Source organism: Catharus ustulatus, chromosome 6 (genome assembly GCF_009819885.2).
Source record: "Catharus ustulatus isolate bCatUst1 chromosome 6, bCatUst1.pri.v2, whole genome shotgun sequence".
Lineage (NCBI taxonomy): Eukaryota > Metazoa > Chordata > Aves > Passeriformes > Turdidae > Catharus > Catharus ustulatus.
The window spans coordinates 17,768,862-17,787,459 of record NC_046226.1 but is presented as its reverse complement, the minus strand read 5'-3'; the positions used below and the strand labels follow the sequence as shown (position 1 = coordinate 17,787,459).

At 34.6% G+C, this 18,598-nt stretch overlaps 1 protein-coding gene across 1 annotated transcript in view; it reads right to left on the bottom strand.

Moving 5' to 3' along the window:
* Window positions 1-342: 342 nt before the first annotated feature.
* The window catches only part of EFCAB11 (EF-hand calcium binding domain 11), a 45,938-nt gene continuing 27,682 nt past the window's right edge, over window positions 343-18,598 (bottom strand). Inside the window, exon 4 of the mRNA XM_033063744.1 lies at window positions 343-741. Within this exon, the coding sequence (XP_032919635.1) occupies window positions 642-741 (100 nt within the window). The 3' untranslated portion in view covers window positions 343-641. The remainder of the gene's footprint in view (window positions 742-18,598) is intronic.

Sequence of the window (18,598 nt, the reverse complement as noted above, 5' to 3'; positions counted from 1 at the left end):
GTCCATGCTTAAAAAATTTATTTTTAAATCTAGTAAAAAACCAAAAAAAAAGGCTAAGTATTTATGCTTTCTTCCTTACATACATAATTCTTGGTAATTGTTCAGAATTAAGTAATGTACCTAATTAACTAATGAATGTTAAATTAAAAACAACACATAATGTATAAAAAAGAACAATATATGTATGTAAAACAGTAAAGGGAAGACAAATATACTATTGATTAAAAAAACCCCAAAACCAGCAGGCATTTTCTACCATAAATTTAATCTACATGTTTCTATACATGTGAGATATTTTGGTCTCTTGAAAAAGTGAATAAATAAATTTCACAGTGACTGGGAATTACAATTGCTCCTTTTTTGTCTGTTAAGTCAAAAAGAAAAAGTACAGAGTTAGAGTTTCTAAGTACGGTGATCATGAATCAATTGAGATTTCAAATATTTTAAGCATTCTACACACATATGCACATGTAAATTAATACACCCAACTTGTCAACAGTAAATCTTCAAAGGCCGTTCTTCAGAGCTACACTTACAGTCAAAGTTCTTAAAATGCTGGCTGAAACAAATGAAGTTTCATTGATTTTTAAATATCTTGAGATCTGAAGTTTTCACTTTGTCTTTTTACCAGAAAATATTCCTTAGGCAAAGTATACTAGTGATACTTCTTCTTGTCCGTACTTCATTGCAGATTCAAACTCTTTGAAGCTGATGCAACCATCAGAATCCCGATCGACTTCTCTATAAGGGAAGAGATTTGGTATTTAAAACCCAAAAGATTATGCAAAACAGACATACTTAACTATCTGTTATATATCCAATATTGTTTTTGAAGAGCTCAAGAGTCCTAAATTTTGAATTCTGTACAAAGAAATAATGAAATAAAAACTGCTCTTTGTGCGATCCACCTATATGATGAGCTCAGTTTTGTAAAAAGAACAAGTATCATGATATATATTCAACAGGAGGTAAAAGTTAATTACAGTACAACCTGTGCAAATTTAGCACTCCTAGCACTAAATTAAATCCTACATCTCACGCCTAATTCCCCAAATTCAATCACCTGTGGCAGAGATCCTCAAAGTTTCATAGTACAACATGCAACCCAAGACCTCTAGGCCTTAAGATAGGTCAAGCTGACATTTAAAATTTCCCCAAGTGCCCCATGACCTTCCACATGCTGCAAGCTTATGTTGAAACAAAGATTATGTTAACAGAAGACCTATTCTCTGTGAGTGTAAGAAAAATAAGCTAATTTGTATGTTATTATATCCTAAAGTGAATATTACAGTAGTCAAAAAAGGTCTCTGAAGAGTAAAAGCTGTTAATATTTATTTCTGAGACAGAAGCTGGTAGAAGACAGCAATTCAATTAATGACATTAGCACAGACAGCTAAGTTTTATTCAATACACCTGGCAATATTATTTGATGCAGTGATAAATTAGGCTGACAAAATGGTATTAATGGTATTCTGTAAAATATTTGTCTTAGTTCTCTACAGCTTTCCTACTAGAAATACATTTATACAAAAGTTAAATAATTTAAAAACTGATTAAATGTTGGATCTCAACATTAATTCATCTTTTAGAAAAGTATTTTATTGGTGTATACCAATGTCCAGACCATAGCTTTATTCATAAGCTAATTAATAATAATTAAATAATTTAGTTAATAATTTGATTAATAATTTAATTCCAAATTGACTCTTATTACTGTCAGCTATTACTGATAACATGAAGATTGCTGGAATTATAGTGCTGCAAATTTTACCATTACCATTAGCATTGAATGGTAGTATTCCTGCTATCTTGCAGCATGCAAAATGGGATGTGACTTCTACATAGGCAAAATTGAAAATTCCAAAATGATCCATGCTCTTTAGCAGAGGCACATTCTATTATCCTTTGGATGCTCTGGAAATTTAAAAAAAATTCTATACTGAAGAAATAGTTTGGTAATTCAGTTTTCAACAAATCTTTACACAAAGGTATAGGATGTCCTGTTTGACTCTAATTCTAAAAAGACCCTTGAGAAAAACCTAGCAAAATTTAAAGAAAATAATCTATATACACCAGCCTAAAATACAGAAATTCAGTTTGAACCGTGTTCTTCCCTTTCCCTGAATAAGTCCTACTTAGATTAAAATTTCATTATTTTCCCCTTCAATAATTATTAATCTTCATTTATTTCAAGAATCCCTCAAACTATCAATGTCCCCCTTTTTTGGAAATTTTAATATTGTTTGGTAAGAATCCTCTCACCTGTTGGCAATAAACAATCTACACTAGTGCTTAATTTCACTATCAATGAACAATTAACCTCTTGTCAAGCAGACTTGATCAGACAACGTTCAAGCCTCATGGTGCAATGATGAACCTTACATGGCCATAAACATATGGAATGACAGCCTGACATTATGGAAATATTGAAATTAAATTCCTTCAGCTCATTGTTGGCTCTGGCATAAGACTAAAACATGATTATATTCTATTGCTTTTCAGGTAAGGACAAGTTAGAGATGTGGTCACTCTTAATCAAGTCTTCAGGGAAAACATAATAGCTGGAGATAGACAGTCACACAGTTTCCTGAAGAAAAGGACCCTTTTAAATACCACATATCATAATACAAAGAAATGTAAGCTTCTTCACCAGTGAAGGATGAATGCAGGTCATAATTACAATATAGAGATGCTGTCCTGAAAGCAGGACCTGAAAAGGCTGAGGAGTTATAGAAAGTAATCAAATGAAGATCATCTACTCTGATGCTTTACCTAAGACTGTGAATACAATCATTGAATGCATAAGCAGGATAATATCTAAATCTAATGCATGACTGATTTTATTTCAGAATACAGTGTTAAGAAAATTAGGAAGGAAATACTGTATCTATTTTTCGATGCCCATACTTCAAGAAGGACATTGAGAAACTTCAAATAATTGAGAAAAAAATTAACAGTAACTATACAACTTCTGAAAAACATGCCTAGTATGTTAAATAATGTCTTTTTAGAATGTCTTATAACAAGACATTACAATACTCAGTAGGGAAAAAAAAAAAGAGACTGAAGAGATCGAAGGACCTACCTATCTGTTCAAATCAAGACTATAAGTATCTCTCTAGGAAATCTATTTTGGATAGTAAATACCATTTTATGGTTATAAGGAATGACATACAGATAGGTGGAAATTAAAGCCAAAGCTTGAAAAACTCTGAACTTACGTAAGAGTTTGTTTTGTTTTTTTTAATGAGGCTGATGGGCTATTAAGGTAACTTACCAAGGGGCCTAGGAAATGATAATTCCTTTATTTACCTTCCCTTGGTACGTTCAGGAGTCTCTATGTATGTCTGCAGGCTGTTATGATGTATATTTATCACATGGAATTGTCTAACAGCTTTTTGAACTCTTGTGAAGCTCATGGCCTGAACATCTTCTCTATGATTACTTACCACCTCTTATTTGTTTTGAACCTGCAAGTGATTTGATGCTCTTTATAGCTGAAGTGTTCTTCTCAGTGACTCCATGTGTCAAAGAGTGCATAAAATGCATCTCTGTTTAAAGATCAACCACTGAAGAATTTTTTAACCAAAAAAAAAAAAAAGTCGTTAAAATCTATGCTATTTGCAAGTAATTCAGACCATTCAAAGAAAAATTACAGACTTAAGTACCTGCATATTATTTGCATAATAACCAAAGAGCAAAATTTGTTGTTTTTCAATATTATGATGAATTCTCAGAATCTAGTGCTGGAAGATCACTGGATGAGTGTTTTAGAAGTTCATGCTGATAATCCAGCTAAACTGAAGTTAATGGGAGTTTTGCCATTAATTTTCAGAAGACAAAGATTTCATCCAAAATATCCGAGTTACAGGCATAAATAAACCAGGACACATACCTTCAATGTCTGGAAGCTGCTCTTGAGAAATGGCCTTCAACTTTACATGGTGTTTGTTCAACACCCTGAAAGCCACTAACTGACTCTTTAATTAAGAGTAAATTTCTGAACAGCCTTTCAGCACAGATAAGCAAAATACGTTGGGTGATAAGCAAATGACAAATAAACTGGTAAGTACTTAGCTGTTGTAATCTGAAGAAATGCTACATTTATTTAAAAGTTGTGGATTTTTAAAATCTTGGCCTTGGAGTGTTAAATTTTCATTTTCATTTAGCTCAAGAAAATGATAAATTCATCCTTGTGATCATGAAAATACTATGTCACAGCATATTGATCTTTATTTCACAGGTCACTGTTCATTTGACACTCTTAGCAAAATATACAGAGATATTTCAAGGTATATAGTGCCTCGGGTAGGTTGTCTGATCTTACACTGAAAATGGAGTAATAATCAGCATCTCAAGTTACTCACTGTGAGATATAAATTATTCTCTTATACAATTAAGTAATTGAAGTCTTCCAAAATCACCTAAGTGTATTTTCACAGGAAACTGGATTAGATAAATGGCACTTTACTTCTGACAGGAATATTTTAACCATAAATCCAAATGGAGTAAATGAATAATCTAAAAGACTGATGTTTAATATAAGCTGCCTTTTGAAGTTTTATGTTTATTAGTTCACTGAAGTAAGTACTTATTAGAAAGGAATCCACATTCAAATGCAGCCAAGCCTTTTATTTTATAAACAGCTGTATATATTCATCAATCACTTCAGCTTTTTTCCAATTAAACCCCTAACAATTTACATATAGTCAGATGTTGACATACCAAAAATAAATGCATAAATATAGAATTTCACCATAATATTTCTTTGTTTTGTATGGAAAGACTCTCTCATAGGTACTATCTCTTAGTCATGCAGTTAGAAATATACTGTGTTTGTCTGACAAATAATATTTTTTCATTAATCCATATCAGCATAAAACATGCCAAAATACACAGTAGAGATTGCAATTCTACCCTGTGTTTATCTAGATAATTCAGTATCTGTCCTAAGTGGTAGTCAGAGAATTAAGCAATCTTTTATAACACTTAAAAAGAAGAGCAGTGAATGCACTGCAGAGCCAGCAGAGACTGACACTGAGTTAGCTTTCAACAGGTTTGCTCAGTAGGACAAGTGTATAAAGCCAAATAGGAGCCAGGATAAATTAAACTGTGCTCAGATCTCTGATTCCATGGTCATACACCAGATATTTACAAGTGAAAAAGGTAAATTCAAACTAGCTTAGATTTCTCCACTATGCAAAATTAATGATTCTTAGCAATCATTAATTTTACTACTTAAGATGGATGGTCCTCACTTTGACTTCAAAGAAACTGAAGCTGGCCTTGGGAAGGAAGTTGTCATTTAATCTCTTTTATGCAGGCAGAAGTTTTTATAGAGACCAGTGAGGAGAAAATGTCAGATATATCACATAAATTAAATACAGGAAGACAAATATAACATAAGGGACATATCAATGAGAATGAAAATGTCAGGGTTCTTTCTCACAGCATTTCTATATGAGAAAGGGTTCATTTTGGTTACTACACAAACAAAAAAAAAAAAAAAAAAAGAGACTATTTCTTTAAAAGTCCTAGAAATGGCTACTTGGCTTTCCAAATAATTTCTTGTCTAATGTATGACTTAAAACCTGTCATGATACATTTAAATTGGGTAAAACAGCATTAAAAGTTACCATAACTAAATCCAAAATGACTACTTTCTCTTTAAAAGTCATAGAGTTTGAAATCGGAGGAATTTCATATGCTCGTTTCTAAAAACTTTGGCTTTCTAGTTAACTGAGGTATTATGAGAAACAAGTAACAGAGGCCCCTACCTTCCACACACAGTGTAATTTATCAAATTCCTACATTGTGAAGGCGTACTATCTGGGCTTTTAAGCTTTGCTATTTAACAACCATGTTTTTAAGCAGAGGAAGGTATAACAAGATCTATACCATATGTATAAGTAAGTTATTAGTAGCAGCCCATGAACTAAGTGATTTTCTTAATTGTCCATATTTTTTCTTCCACACTGAAAAGCTCAGCCATATTATATACCAGTCCTCCTGATTTAGAGACAGAAGCATGCCAGGCACATAGGCTGGCTCGTCAAATCATTATTTCCCTGCAATTTACGTTTCCCTGCTTTTAGGAAATGCCATGAATAGCATGCCATGAATAGAGTTTTTTTCCTATTTATTGTAGTCATGCAAATGACATTAAGCATTCATAAATATCATAACTCTCAAAAATCTATATATATCAAGTTCCCTGCTATCTCATTATTTAGGTGTATACAGTGAGTAAAGAAAAATTGTGCATTTTCTTTAAATTATTTCAGGAAACTGCTAAGAAGTGCAGTTTCCTGAATTAACATGCTAGATTGTATCTGAACTGCTTTTGAGTACTGTGAGCCATTCAGCAGTACTGCCTTGCTGCTTTCACAATACATTTATTGTCTCATTAAATATTTTCCACATTTCAAATGCTATAGATGATTTAGGCCTTGAGCTCTTTTTGCAACTGTTTCTGGTTCTGGTGCCTCCAAATAAGGACATGAAAGCGTCAGATCACGTCCAGAGAAGTTGAGAAGTGGAGTGGAGCATCTCCCCTATGAAGACAGGCTGGGAAATCTTGGGGTTGTTCAGCCCAGACAAGAGGTTGTATGGAGACCTCACAGCAATCTGCCAGTGCCTGAAGAGGCCAACAGGGAAGTCAGAGATGAGTTCTGTGTCAGAAACTGCAGTAATAGGACAGGGAGTAATGTTTTCAAATTGAAAGAGGGGAAAACTAGGTTAGATATATGGAAAAAAAGAAGAAATCCTTTACTGTGAGGGTGGTGAGACACTGGAACAGGTTGCCCAGGGAAGTTGAGGATGTTCCATCTCAGGATGTGTTCAAGGCCTGGTTGGTAGGGACACTGAGCAATCTGGTCTAATGGATGATGTCCCTGTCCATGTCCAAGAGGCTAGAACAAGATGATCTCCAAGGTTCCTTTCAAGCCAACCCATTCCATGATTGCATGATTCTGGACATCGTTCTCTTAGACCTAATTTCAGGTATAATGATGTCTCCCTTTCACTCTTCTGATCTGTCCATGATAATCCAAAGCACATTTTCTATTAAAATAACTTTTCTCATTGTATAATCTAATGCAATCTAAATTGAATATCATAGGAAGCAGCCTACTCAGAAAACCTATGGTGATTTCACAGGGAGAAGGGACCTAAGAATCCAACTGCCTTTTTCACTAATTTCAAATTATGTTAAATTTTGATCTAACTAGTATTTTCAAGGAAGATGAAGTACTGAAGAAATGCTACTTATCTTACGATTCAGCAATTTTTCCGCTTCTCTACAATTTCTGACGCTGTTTTTCCCCTGCTTCAGTCAGAAAGTTTGGATTCAATTTCCAAGGGAACCAGCTTTCCTGTTAAAACTTTATCATTCATTGCATATGGCCCAGTAATAAAATTTTCCAAATCATGTTTGTCTACTGTATGAAATTATATTTAACTCTTGTACTGACATCCTTTTCTTCAATATTCATTTGCTCTATAGAGGCACTTGTTGTAACACTCACCCAGCTCTCCTTGATGCACTGAGCTTCAGAGTAACACAGATATATAATACTTGGCTCTCATACTGTTGATTCTTTTAATTTATTCCTTGTGACTTGAATAATGCCAAAAGGTCTGTAGAATAGCATGTTCTCTGCTTGCCATGAGTCAGAGATGACTGCTTTACTGCCTTTTCATTAAAATAAATAATATTAACTGGAAAAAGCTGACATCCCCCACCAACCATTTTTTTTTAAGTTCACATGCAAACTGTGTGTGTAAACAGCAATTAAAACAAATGAACGTTTTCTCGGACTTTCAAAGCAGCAGCCTGTGAAACAGAGATTCAAAAAAATATTCCATATTGTTGAAATATAATTCCAGAGAGTAGGTAGAAGCACCACTTGAATATACATGAAACTGTACAATGACAACACAGACCTGAAATGTTGTATTTCAGCTGGAATTACTCCAAGAAACTCATGACAAGAAAACTATTCAGAAAACAACCACCACCACCAAACAACCTAAAAACAAGTGCTGGAGACTGTAGAAATTGACCATATGTATAACCTTGGTGGTTTAAGAATAAAGTTTACATCCAGAGTTAAAAATTGATTATATCTGGTACATCTGAATTTTACTGCTTTTCCATTTATTTGATATTTCTAAATAAATTATCAGGGAATAATTTAAATTAGGGCCAAGACTTCCATTGCAGTTAGAACCAAAGTGTCATACTGACTGAGCAGCAAGAGCAAAAGTGACACTTAATGTAAAGAGTCCCTGCCAATGGCAAAATGACCCACCAGTTTAAGATTCAGGGATGACAGCTTCTTCAACAAGCTGCCTTCTCTTCTGATAAACCAGCTGGTTCTTTCTACTCATCCTGCTTGCTTCCCTGTTGATGGGATTCCTGCAGAGTTTCACAGCTGCTTTGTTACTAATGTGTATATTAATTTCACTTATTTAAAAACCTAAATGTTGAGAAAATCCATTCTGATCTTTAGTAAACAGAGAAAAATTATGAAGATCCCCCTGGTTTTGCTTCCTGAAACAGTACCTGCTATCAGAGTAATGGCAGTCAGAAGTTTCAGGTAGGCAGGAGAGCATCAGGAAGCATTTAAATTGTCACAGAATTACATTATTTTTAAGACAGAAATGCACTTCCCTTTACCTTCAATACTGCTCAGTTTTTTGCAATTATTTTGAAAACAAAATTCATTTGACAACAAATTAATTACTAACAGAAGGGAAACTCTACCAATATATATACTACCTTTAGTTATTTCTTCTCTGTAATAAATACTGTCCCTTTTTTATGAGTGTGCTGCCTGACTACTGCTTTCAGTAACTGTAATACACTTTGTTCTTGATGACCTATTTTCTACCTGCAATATACCTTATCCATTGATGTGTACTTTCCCTGATTTTCTTCTCTCTGAGTAATGGAAATAGTCTTGGACACTCTAGACCTACCAAATTTTGTCCCTTCTTTCTTAACTGGTCCTATTTTCTGAATTCCTTATCGCCGATGTCATGGTTGATTTCTGTTGGATCCCAGAATTTGGAATTAAGTAGAACTAATAGTATATGTATTATAATAATATCTAATAATATAATTTTATGGACCATATAATCTATAATACACTCTACAATTCTTACAATGTAATACTTAATGTTTAATATAGAATATAATAACTGTATAAAGATACAATGATATATCATATTATTAAAAAAAAATATGGCTGAGTCAGAGAATGACACAATAGTATGTAACCTGTAAGGCATGGTACTTGGATACAACAGGCTGAATTGTGCATTAAGCTTGCCTGTTCAAACAAAATACTTTTTGTAGAGTCAAAACCAGAAGCATGGAAAAAAGAAATGTGTCCAAAATGGGAGGTTTATCATAGAAAGATGACCATATAGAGCTCCAGAATCTTACTGGCAAAACAACCTGTCATGAGCTTTTAAGAATCTTATGTTGACATAATGAGTGAAAGAGCCTGTTTTTAGTTACACAAATAAGGGAGAAGTGTTATTTATGCTGCAGATGCAAAATGCCCTGTATAACACCAACACTGGAATAACGCCTTCAATCCTGGTATCTGTTCTTTAAAAAGAGTACTTAAAATATCAGGGAATGCAGAAACCTAACCTGCTAAAAAATCATCTGGAAATAGAAATTCCTGTTTTCATCGGGGCCTTCTGATATGACCTTAGTGTAGCTCCATACAGTTATTACTTAATATCAAAGAGCTATTGAACAAGAACCAGCAACAAAGGTTAAGAACAGATAAAATGAAGAATGAACCAAAAATATTTAGGAAAAAATGTTAAACTACATAATCTATAATGTACAAATATACAAGCTAATATATTTTTTTAAAATCTCAATCACTATACTTAAGTCAAATGATCATATAATTCCTCAGCTCTTCCCCTTTCACTAAGTGTGACTGCTCTAAAATTATCATACTGAGAACTAGATGCCTAACTAACTTTAGAGCTTTTAATTACTCTGTAAAAGCCCTGAGGCTGAGCCAGAGACTGATTATTTGTTCCATGGTACTAACTAGCCTAATGAGGGAAAAAAAAGGGAATTTAAAAATAAAATCTTTAGTATTTAGTATTTTTTATCCTTTTATATTTTCTGAATAGATTTATTTGAAAACACGAAATGCTTTTCTTCATGGTTTGTATATTTAACTATTTTTATCATTAGTATTCATCTACTACTGTTGCCTTAAAGTTCCAGTCCATCTTGAGGTCACATTTAACAAGAAACTGTAAAATACAACAGACAAAACCTGGGAAAGAAATGAGCTCATACCTATAAGAAAAGACATGAAAAAACTTAATCAAAAATAGATGAGTAGATTAGTACATTGAAGTGCTGTCTAAATTGAAACTTAGTTTAAAACTTCCTTAAACTCCAAGTGGCAAATTGTCATCCTGCCTTTCAGTGCTGCCAGATCTTTAAGACTGTTCATTAGACATCACTTTGCTGAGCCAAGGGCTGTGTGACACCTGTTTACCTCACTCACTCAGCTTTGGTAGATTCAGAGAAGGGCACATATCCACCTAAAGCTTCAGTTTGAGCAGATGATCACCTGCAATCTCCCTGTGTTCTCTGGAGAAATACAAATAGTTAAACATCATCAAGCAACTAAATTCAATGTAGCTAGATGGTGTATAATTTTTGCCTCCTTCATATCTTAATATATTTTAGTCTAGTACTGAAAAAAATACTGTTCTCTAGCTAACTTGCAGACTGTAGGAAAAAAACACACACACACGTATATATTTAATGGTTTGCCTTACTATTTAAAGCTGCACTCTCAGATTTTGCAAGCTAGGTAGAATCAGATCTGAAAAGATTCAAATAAAATGAGTACTCTGGAGAAGAACAGAGTCCTGCTAGTGGTACAATACTCATTCCTCTAAGTCATTCTTGAGACACTGTTCTAGAACAGATGAAGTAGATATTCTGTGACACAGGGCTCTGTTTTTATAAAAAGATCAAAAGTTGAGTATTGAAGGTTATGGATACATGAATAGGCTGAGGGGTGGTCAGCTGAGTTCTCCTATTTGTCCAAGGCATGGTACAAACTTGGAAAGAAGTGGCAAATGTCCTCTTTGATGAACACTGCAATTTTCTTACTGTCTTAAATGTTTATCTTTCATGAACAGCCTGCTTGGTTCTCATGCTTTCAAAAGCACATCTGCTCATTGCTGTGCAGCTGCCATGTTGCAGCAGAGTTTATGCTTTGAGATTCACAAGTTAAGACAGCACTATAAGCACACATCTGAATCCAACATCACATTCAAAATATATTCTTGCTAGATCTCAATTATTATATTCTTGTTGCCTACACTTTCAACTGGGTACTACCAATCACCTGTCATGATCTGAATTTATTTCAGGACGAGCTAGAAAGAGCATTACTGTCACTGTTATACAATCTGCATTATGAGCACTGGAGTCTTCCCTGCTCCTTTTTATTCAGCCTCTCTACAACATTTGACACAGCCAATGAACTATGAACAGCATGTAAAAGAGGCTGACTGTTTTGAAACATTTTATTTCAAGAGAGTCATAAGCAGAGAAGAGCAGTAGAAAAATGTTCCCTTTTTCTTCAAACTTACTTAAAATACATAAAGACTGAAAGAACTAGAAAGATGTCATGAACTCCACTGAAAACACTATGTAGACTGCCTCAGTACTTGAGCTCATGGATAAAAAGCAGAAAGTAGAAGCAGAAACTGAGGAAAAGATAACTTACACTTGGTAACTGGAAGAAACAACTTCAAAGAGCTTGTGGCACAGTACCTACAGTACCTACACAACCCCATTTAGACAAGTGAGTCTGTAACTTAGAATTGATCATGGACACCTCTCTCTGACAATGAAAGAGATACAAAAATTTATCCCATTTTTACTGTTGATGATTTGGCCTCTGTAGTACATACTTTTGTCACCTTTCAGCAGGACTACAGCATGAAGCCTTGGGCATGAAGCCATTAGACCTTGGGAAACTCAAAAAGTAGAGAACACAGCAGAGCATTTCCTCAGCAGCCCAGGGTACTATAAGCACCTCAAATCTGTTTTCATCTTCTGCACTGGTTCCTATGAAACACTGGGTCAAGTTTTATGTCTCTGTCATTATCTTTAAGGATAATAATCCAGGAGAAGGATACCTAAAGGATCAACTGAGAACCTGCAGCTCCATTAAGGACAAAACTTACTTTGTGCTGTAGATAGAGATTTGAGAGAGAATAGTTAAAGCAGTTGAATGCTGAAAATATGCCTAATATCCAAAGCATCCCCTCTTGCTATTGAGTACAAGATGCATGTTTTTTGATCGTAATCTCAGTAACTATGTCTTTTGTAATAATAATAACAACACAACAGTTTGAAACAAATTCACAAAAATACAGCAAGGTTTTGCTTGTTGTAATAGGAATCAATGAAGGACAACAGAATCACACTTAAGTGTTATCCCTATTTGTTATGATAATGACTCAGCGACCAAAATAATAAAGTACATAAAAATGTCTGAATATAAGAGAATTCACTGTTTCTTCCAGATGTAGTGGCACTGCCTGTTTTACATGAATCTGATATTCCAGATCAGTGATGATTACTCTACAAATGAGAGCAACATATTTTAAAAACCCTCAGGAAAAAAATCCAAAATATTAGGAAGTGTAGTAAAATTTTCCAAAACACCTACAAAGCTTGAGGACCAAGGTGTAATTTATTTTCATTGAGACCAAACTGTAAATGCCTAACAGACCAAGAAATTAATGCATGTGTTAGGCATTTTTAATAATACCATTTAATTTTTATTAGACAGTAATATATTTAAAATCATATAAAAAACCTGAATTTCTTATGCCACATCTCATGTGCAAAGATTAAATTTTTAAAAGGACTAAAAATCCAGAAATGCTATATTCAGCAAAGAATGAATATAAATGAAAATTTCTTCAGGGACATAAGGATCTTAGCAATACTGTACAAATTACCAAAATGGAAGCTATACAGTATTAACTAAAATATGGGTTTCATCAATAAAAACTATTCTGTAATCAATTCATGTTAGGAATAGTAACAATTTTATAATCACAATGTAATAAAAGCTTTTGAAAACTGGTGATTATTCAAAGTGAAAGGTCCTGTCTCCCATTAAGCTTTCTCTGAAGCATTCAGCTTCCATTCTCTATACCCAACTTAGGTACAGAAACATTTTTAATTTCCTAACTGTATTTATTACTGAATTATTTAAATAATTGTAAATAAGAGAGTTGATATTTTACCCCTAGCATATCCTGTTAGACAGATTTATACTCTAAATCTCACTCAAATATTCGAGTAAGGGAACAGTTACAAGGAACCAGAAGTATATTAACATTAATGGAAAGAAATACACCTGTTTAAACACAGTTAAAAAGGAGATCAAATACTTTCTATTTCAAATATCTAATCACTTCACACTGAGTTATCCAGTACAATCTTGAAGTTGATTATAAGATGAAAGAAACATGACAGAGATGATAATCATTTAATCCCTTAAGAACAGCTATTCTGAAGAGCTTTTCACTTTGTCCACAACAGTATTCCAGCATGCTATGATCCAGCTAGAAAAGAAGTATGGTATGAGGAAAATCATGTTTCCAGCAACAGAACTTTCACAGTAACATGAATTCCTACAAAAGAAGCAAACAGGAAAACTGACCACTTTAATAGATCACAAAGTCTTAGATGAGTGTGTTGATGCAGTCCTTGGCAGTGACAAGTTCACACCATGGCAAGGATTTGTAGTTTCTGATCTCATGTTGCAGAGATTAATACCTACTTGCCACTCCTGGATGCTGAGGATATAAGTACATGGGACTGGTACTGACTGCACATTCACTGATATGTTCAAATTAAATCCTAGTTGTGATTCCTACACTGAAGGTGCAGCAGGTGACATGTGAATACTCAAGCAGCTCTGACTTGGACTGCAGGAAAAGGCTGTTCAATTGCTCAAGAGAGAGTTTCAAGGACCCACTGAGGATGCTGGGCTAAGTATGACCTTCCTGTCATCTTGCTGGAGCTCCTTGCTGCTCACAGACTGTGATGGAGCCCAAGAGAAAAGGCAGGGCTGGCACATCCTGAGGTTTGCAGGAACTGTAAGCGTTGTTTCCATGCAACTTTACACCACTTCGTCCATGGTGAGCAGCAGAACATACTTCAGAAATAACTCACTACAGGGAATTCCTTTTTCTGCAATTTAAAAGACCATGAAAATGACTGTATAACCTTTCTATCAAGTAGTTTTTGCTGAGATCGCTTTTACATTTTCAATTTCAATTTTGAATTACTTTGGACAAACTTGTCTACTACTGTGAAATGTTATAAAATGTTTTAACCAGATTCTCCTTAGAGGTTGAATAAATACAGAACTAACATTGCAATTTAATCAGATTTCCCAGCAGTCTAAAAGACCAGTTTGAAGAAGAAAACGTAAAAGTGCTAAACCAACTAGCATAGCAACATTTGATTAAGCTTAACTTCTAAGATCTGTTTTGTATACAGGTTATCAAATATTTACAACTAGTACAACTTCTTTTTTGTAATAGTATATGTGATCTAGGGAGGATAGCATTCAATACCTGGTATCCTTTTCAGACCATAACACAATTTCCTTAAAGAACAAAATAAAACCAATGGAAAAGAAGAGGAACTAATATCATATCAGGAACTATACTGATAATAGTATATAAGTTTTTACTGGTACTTCAGAGTTTTGCAAAATTCATTATTTCCTACCTCAATCTATAGAAAGCTACTTCACATTTTATGGATAGATATTCTGGTACAACTGCATCCTCTAACACCATAAGAGGATTTAATGCAAAACCTAATCCATTTGCATGGCATCTGAAATGAACTAGCTTTCCCTTTAACCTTATGTATTCACATTTGAAACAAAGAATGTAAATAGAAGAATTGCCACACCAGATCAAATAACTCTTTTAGCTTGTACCCTGTCTTTGACAGTTATCAGTGGCAGATACTTTAAGAAAATATACTAGTATATATCAATGGTTCTAAGAATGGTCACAGGCATTTAGAGAGAACTGTTTTTCCCAGTGCTCATTGGTACGTGACTCCCTTACACTCTTGGTGTTCCTATTTTCTCACCTAAGTAACAAACTACTTAATATAACTCCTTGCACTCAAAGGAGTAAAAGCCTTGAGTTCTTTCTAACTACTACTGAATTCAGAATTTATAGAACATGTTTTGTGTTTGCCAGCCTAGTTGCATTTTTTTTCACAAAGTGTTTGTAATTTTATTACAACAGAAGGTAATTACTACTTCGGAGTTCCTTGACTTTTTAACATTCTCTTTTGTTTCATTTAATCATGCCTGTTCTTATACTTCTTTTGTTTGAGATGATTGATCCCAATCTTTCCAAGTTCTTCTCACATGCAAGTTTATCCAGAATATTTTTTACCTCTTTCTGTATTTGTTCCATTAAAAACAAAGTCCTTCCAAGTCAGAAGGTAGAATTCGTGTGGCCTAACTTTTCATCAAAAAGCTCTCTCTAGCTGAAACCAGATATATTGAGGTTTTATCTAGCTCCTGAAGAGAAGAGGAACTTTCTGAGAGGGACTGATCCCATTTTGCAATAGGCATCTACATTAAGTGAAATGAATCATTCCCTGTACATAATTCTTAAAAGAAGATGAGAGATGAGACCACCAGTTTTCATTAATCACATGGAGCAACCAAAGGAAAGGAATAACAACCATTTACAACAAATATTCCAACATTGTTTTTTTCTTGCTCATTTTACTTCCCAACATCTCCATGTTTCTGATATTGCTGAATACAAGCCGAAATATTAAATTACACATCTATGATGGTATAGAGGTAATTTCCTTGAGAGGTGATGAATTAATTTAGAATTGAGGATGTATATGACTACTTCAAATCTTTTCTTTGGCTATACATAAACCCTAATTTTGTAGGTAATAGTGTTCATCTCACATCAGTCTAACAATTTCCTTTTCACTGATGTTTCCATTAGATATCTTGATAGACTCACACATGTATTATCTGACATTCTTTACTGAGCAGTAACTTTCTTATTCTCTCCCTTTTAGTTAATAAATTTATTAAAAATGCAGGATGTAATAAGCCATTCTACTGCCATTCAAGTCTTGCGTGTACTCTTCTGTTTTCCAGACATAGACATTGTCCTAATCCTGAGAGTGCCCAAAGTTCTTATCAACATAGAAGCTTGTATGGAGCAAAAAGTAAAATGTTCACAGAGGATCTCTAGCATCTTTGTGGAAAAAACCATATTTTTTCCATCCTAAAATCCCTTTTTGAATGCATCCTTCTACATCTGCCAAGGCCAGGTAAAAACTGATTTAAATTAAATACATAAATACATGCCCAAAAGTCCCAAGGAAAGTAATGAGATCTGACTATTTAGCAGTGTGGATGCAAAAAGACCAAGTGAAGGAGGCAGACAATCTGCAACGGTGTAGAAGCCCAGCAGGTAAGAGGCTGATGTGCATGTCCCAAATGCTGTTGGCTCTTTGGTTGTGAAGCCAACCACGGACTGTTCGTAATAACAACCCAGGATTGTTGATAATAACCAAGGATTGTTATGGGAAAGAACAAGATGTGGCTGGAGAAGGGGCCATGTGGAGATAGGGCAGCATTTCTCCAGGGCAAACATCCTTGCTCTTGTTTCTGGAGATAAGCACAAGACAGTCCAGTGCAAGCACAGGAATGAGATTGAGAAGTGGGCACAGACTGCAGGGAGATGGAGACCACACAAGAGCCCTGAAGCCTTCAGACCCATTTCCAGACATGTCTAAAAGAGCAGACTGTACATAATAACTACTTTGCATAGAAAACAAGAAGCCTCTCTCCAGGTCAGGGAAAACTTATCTCTCAAAAGGCATCCCCACCAAGCCTGGGTGGTGCCCCCCAGGACTCTGGACATTCCATCAGCTGGATTAACACAGAAGCCAGGAGAGGTGATTTCCTCTCCTCCTTCCTTTCTTCTTCTACTCTTTCTTTCTTTCCCCCTTTCTCTTTCCTCCTCTTTTATTCCTCTCCCTCTCCCTCTCCCTCTCCCTCTCCCTCTCCCTCTCCCTCTCCCTCTCCTCTCTCTTTTTTTCCCCTTACCCCTTTATCCAAAACCCACTGCCATGTGCTAATACATGAGGTCAAGGACTAACATTCTATGCTAAGTGTGTAATTTACTAATAAAACTTAGTGACTTCTTGTGGACCTTCTGACTTTTGTCATTCCTTTCAACCATGAGCATCTATGAATCTTAGGTGCTCCCATCCCCTTAAGGGTGGGACATACACAAATTACCAGCGTTTTAGAACATTTTTCAAATCTTCTATATTGTATGATTAGTTTATATGTAAATTTATTTGTAATTATAATTCTTTATTAGAATTGGGTTTTCTCAATGACAAAAAGTCTCTTTGATCAGATGGAACTGTTTATTTTATGCTGAAATACTGTAAACAATTGTCAACAGCCCTAAAAGCAAAAGAGAAAATCAAATGAAAGCAGAGCAGTAATTAATGTCTATTTTACTACTTAGACATAAATACTATATTCTTTCCCATGAAGGTTTGTAGTTGCTCTGTAAATAAATTAAATTTCTCTCTCTCAAAAGAAATTGTAGAATTGGAAAGGCATTGCATGAACAGTGGAATGTGTCATTCCATTTAAAAACCTGATATATGAATTTAATAACCAATCATAGAATCAAAAAAAGAAGAAATATAGCTGGCAAAGTCTAGAACTGGAGGTCTGTGTTTCAGTTACTGGTGCTTCTATTTGTCCCATGTGTGACACCAGCCAAGCCATTTCATCTATTTTCTGTTTCAACCTTCTTGTTCACAACACAGAGAGAATGCAACCCTTCCCTCCACAAACCTCTCTCACTATACACTTTAGGAGTGGCTGGAAGGTACTCAGATCATAGCTTGAGGACATAGAAGTTCCTATGACACTCCACACTAAGGTAATTCATAACTCAATAGCCTGAATTAGCCTAATCTTAGCATTAAAAATGCAGGAAAACTAACTTTCTGAATTCCATAGGCAGGTTCCTTGTGATCACAGAAGAAGCAGCTCATCGTTTTTAATAACAAAAGGGAACATATTTACAGAAAATTAATGCAGCTTTTGTGCACTCTGATTTTTTTTCTTCATTGTTGATCAACTGCTTGAAAAGCAGTATATGTAAATACAGAATGGCTAGGCTGCCTAATTCTCCCTGGAAAGTTAGGGACATTATGAAGGGAATTTCATGTTTATAGAAGACTAGTTTCCCCTGCACTTCCAAATGCAGTTTTTATGATAGTTTTTTAATTTGGAACTGCAAAATCCAGTTGCTGTAAGACAAAGAACTTCTTAGTTTCAGGATATCAGTTATGATAAAATCAGTGTAATATTGTCCCAACTGAAATAATCCAAAAACTTGACAACTTTATGGGAAAAGATAATATCTTTCATCAGACAGCCAGATAAATCAGGCCAGATTTCAGGCACAC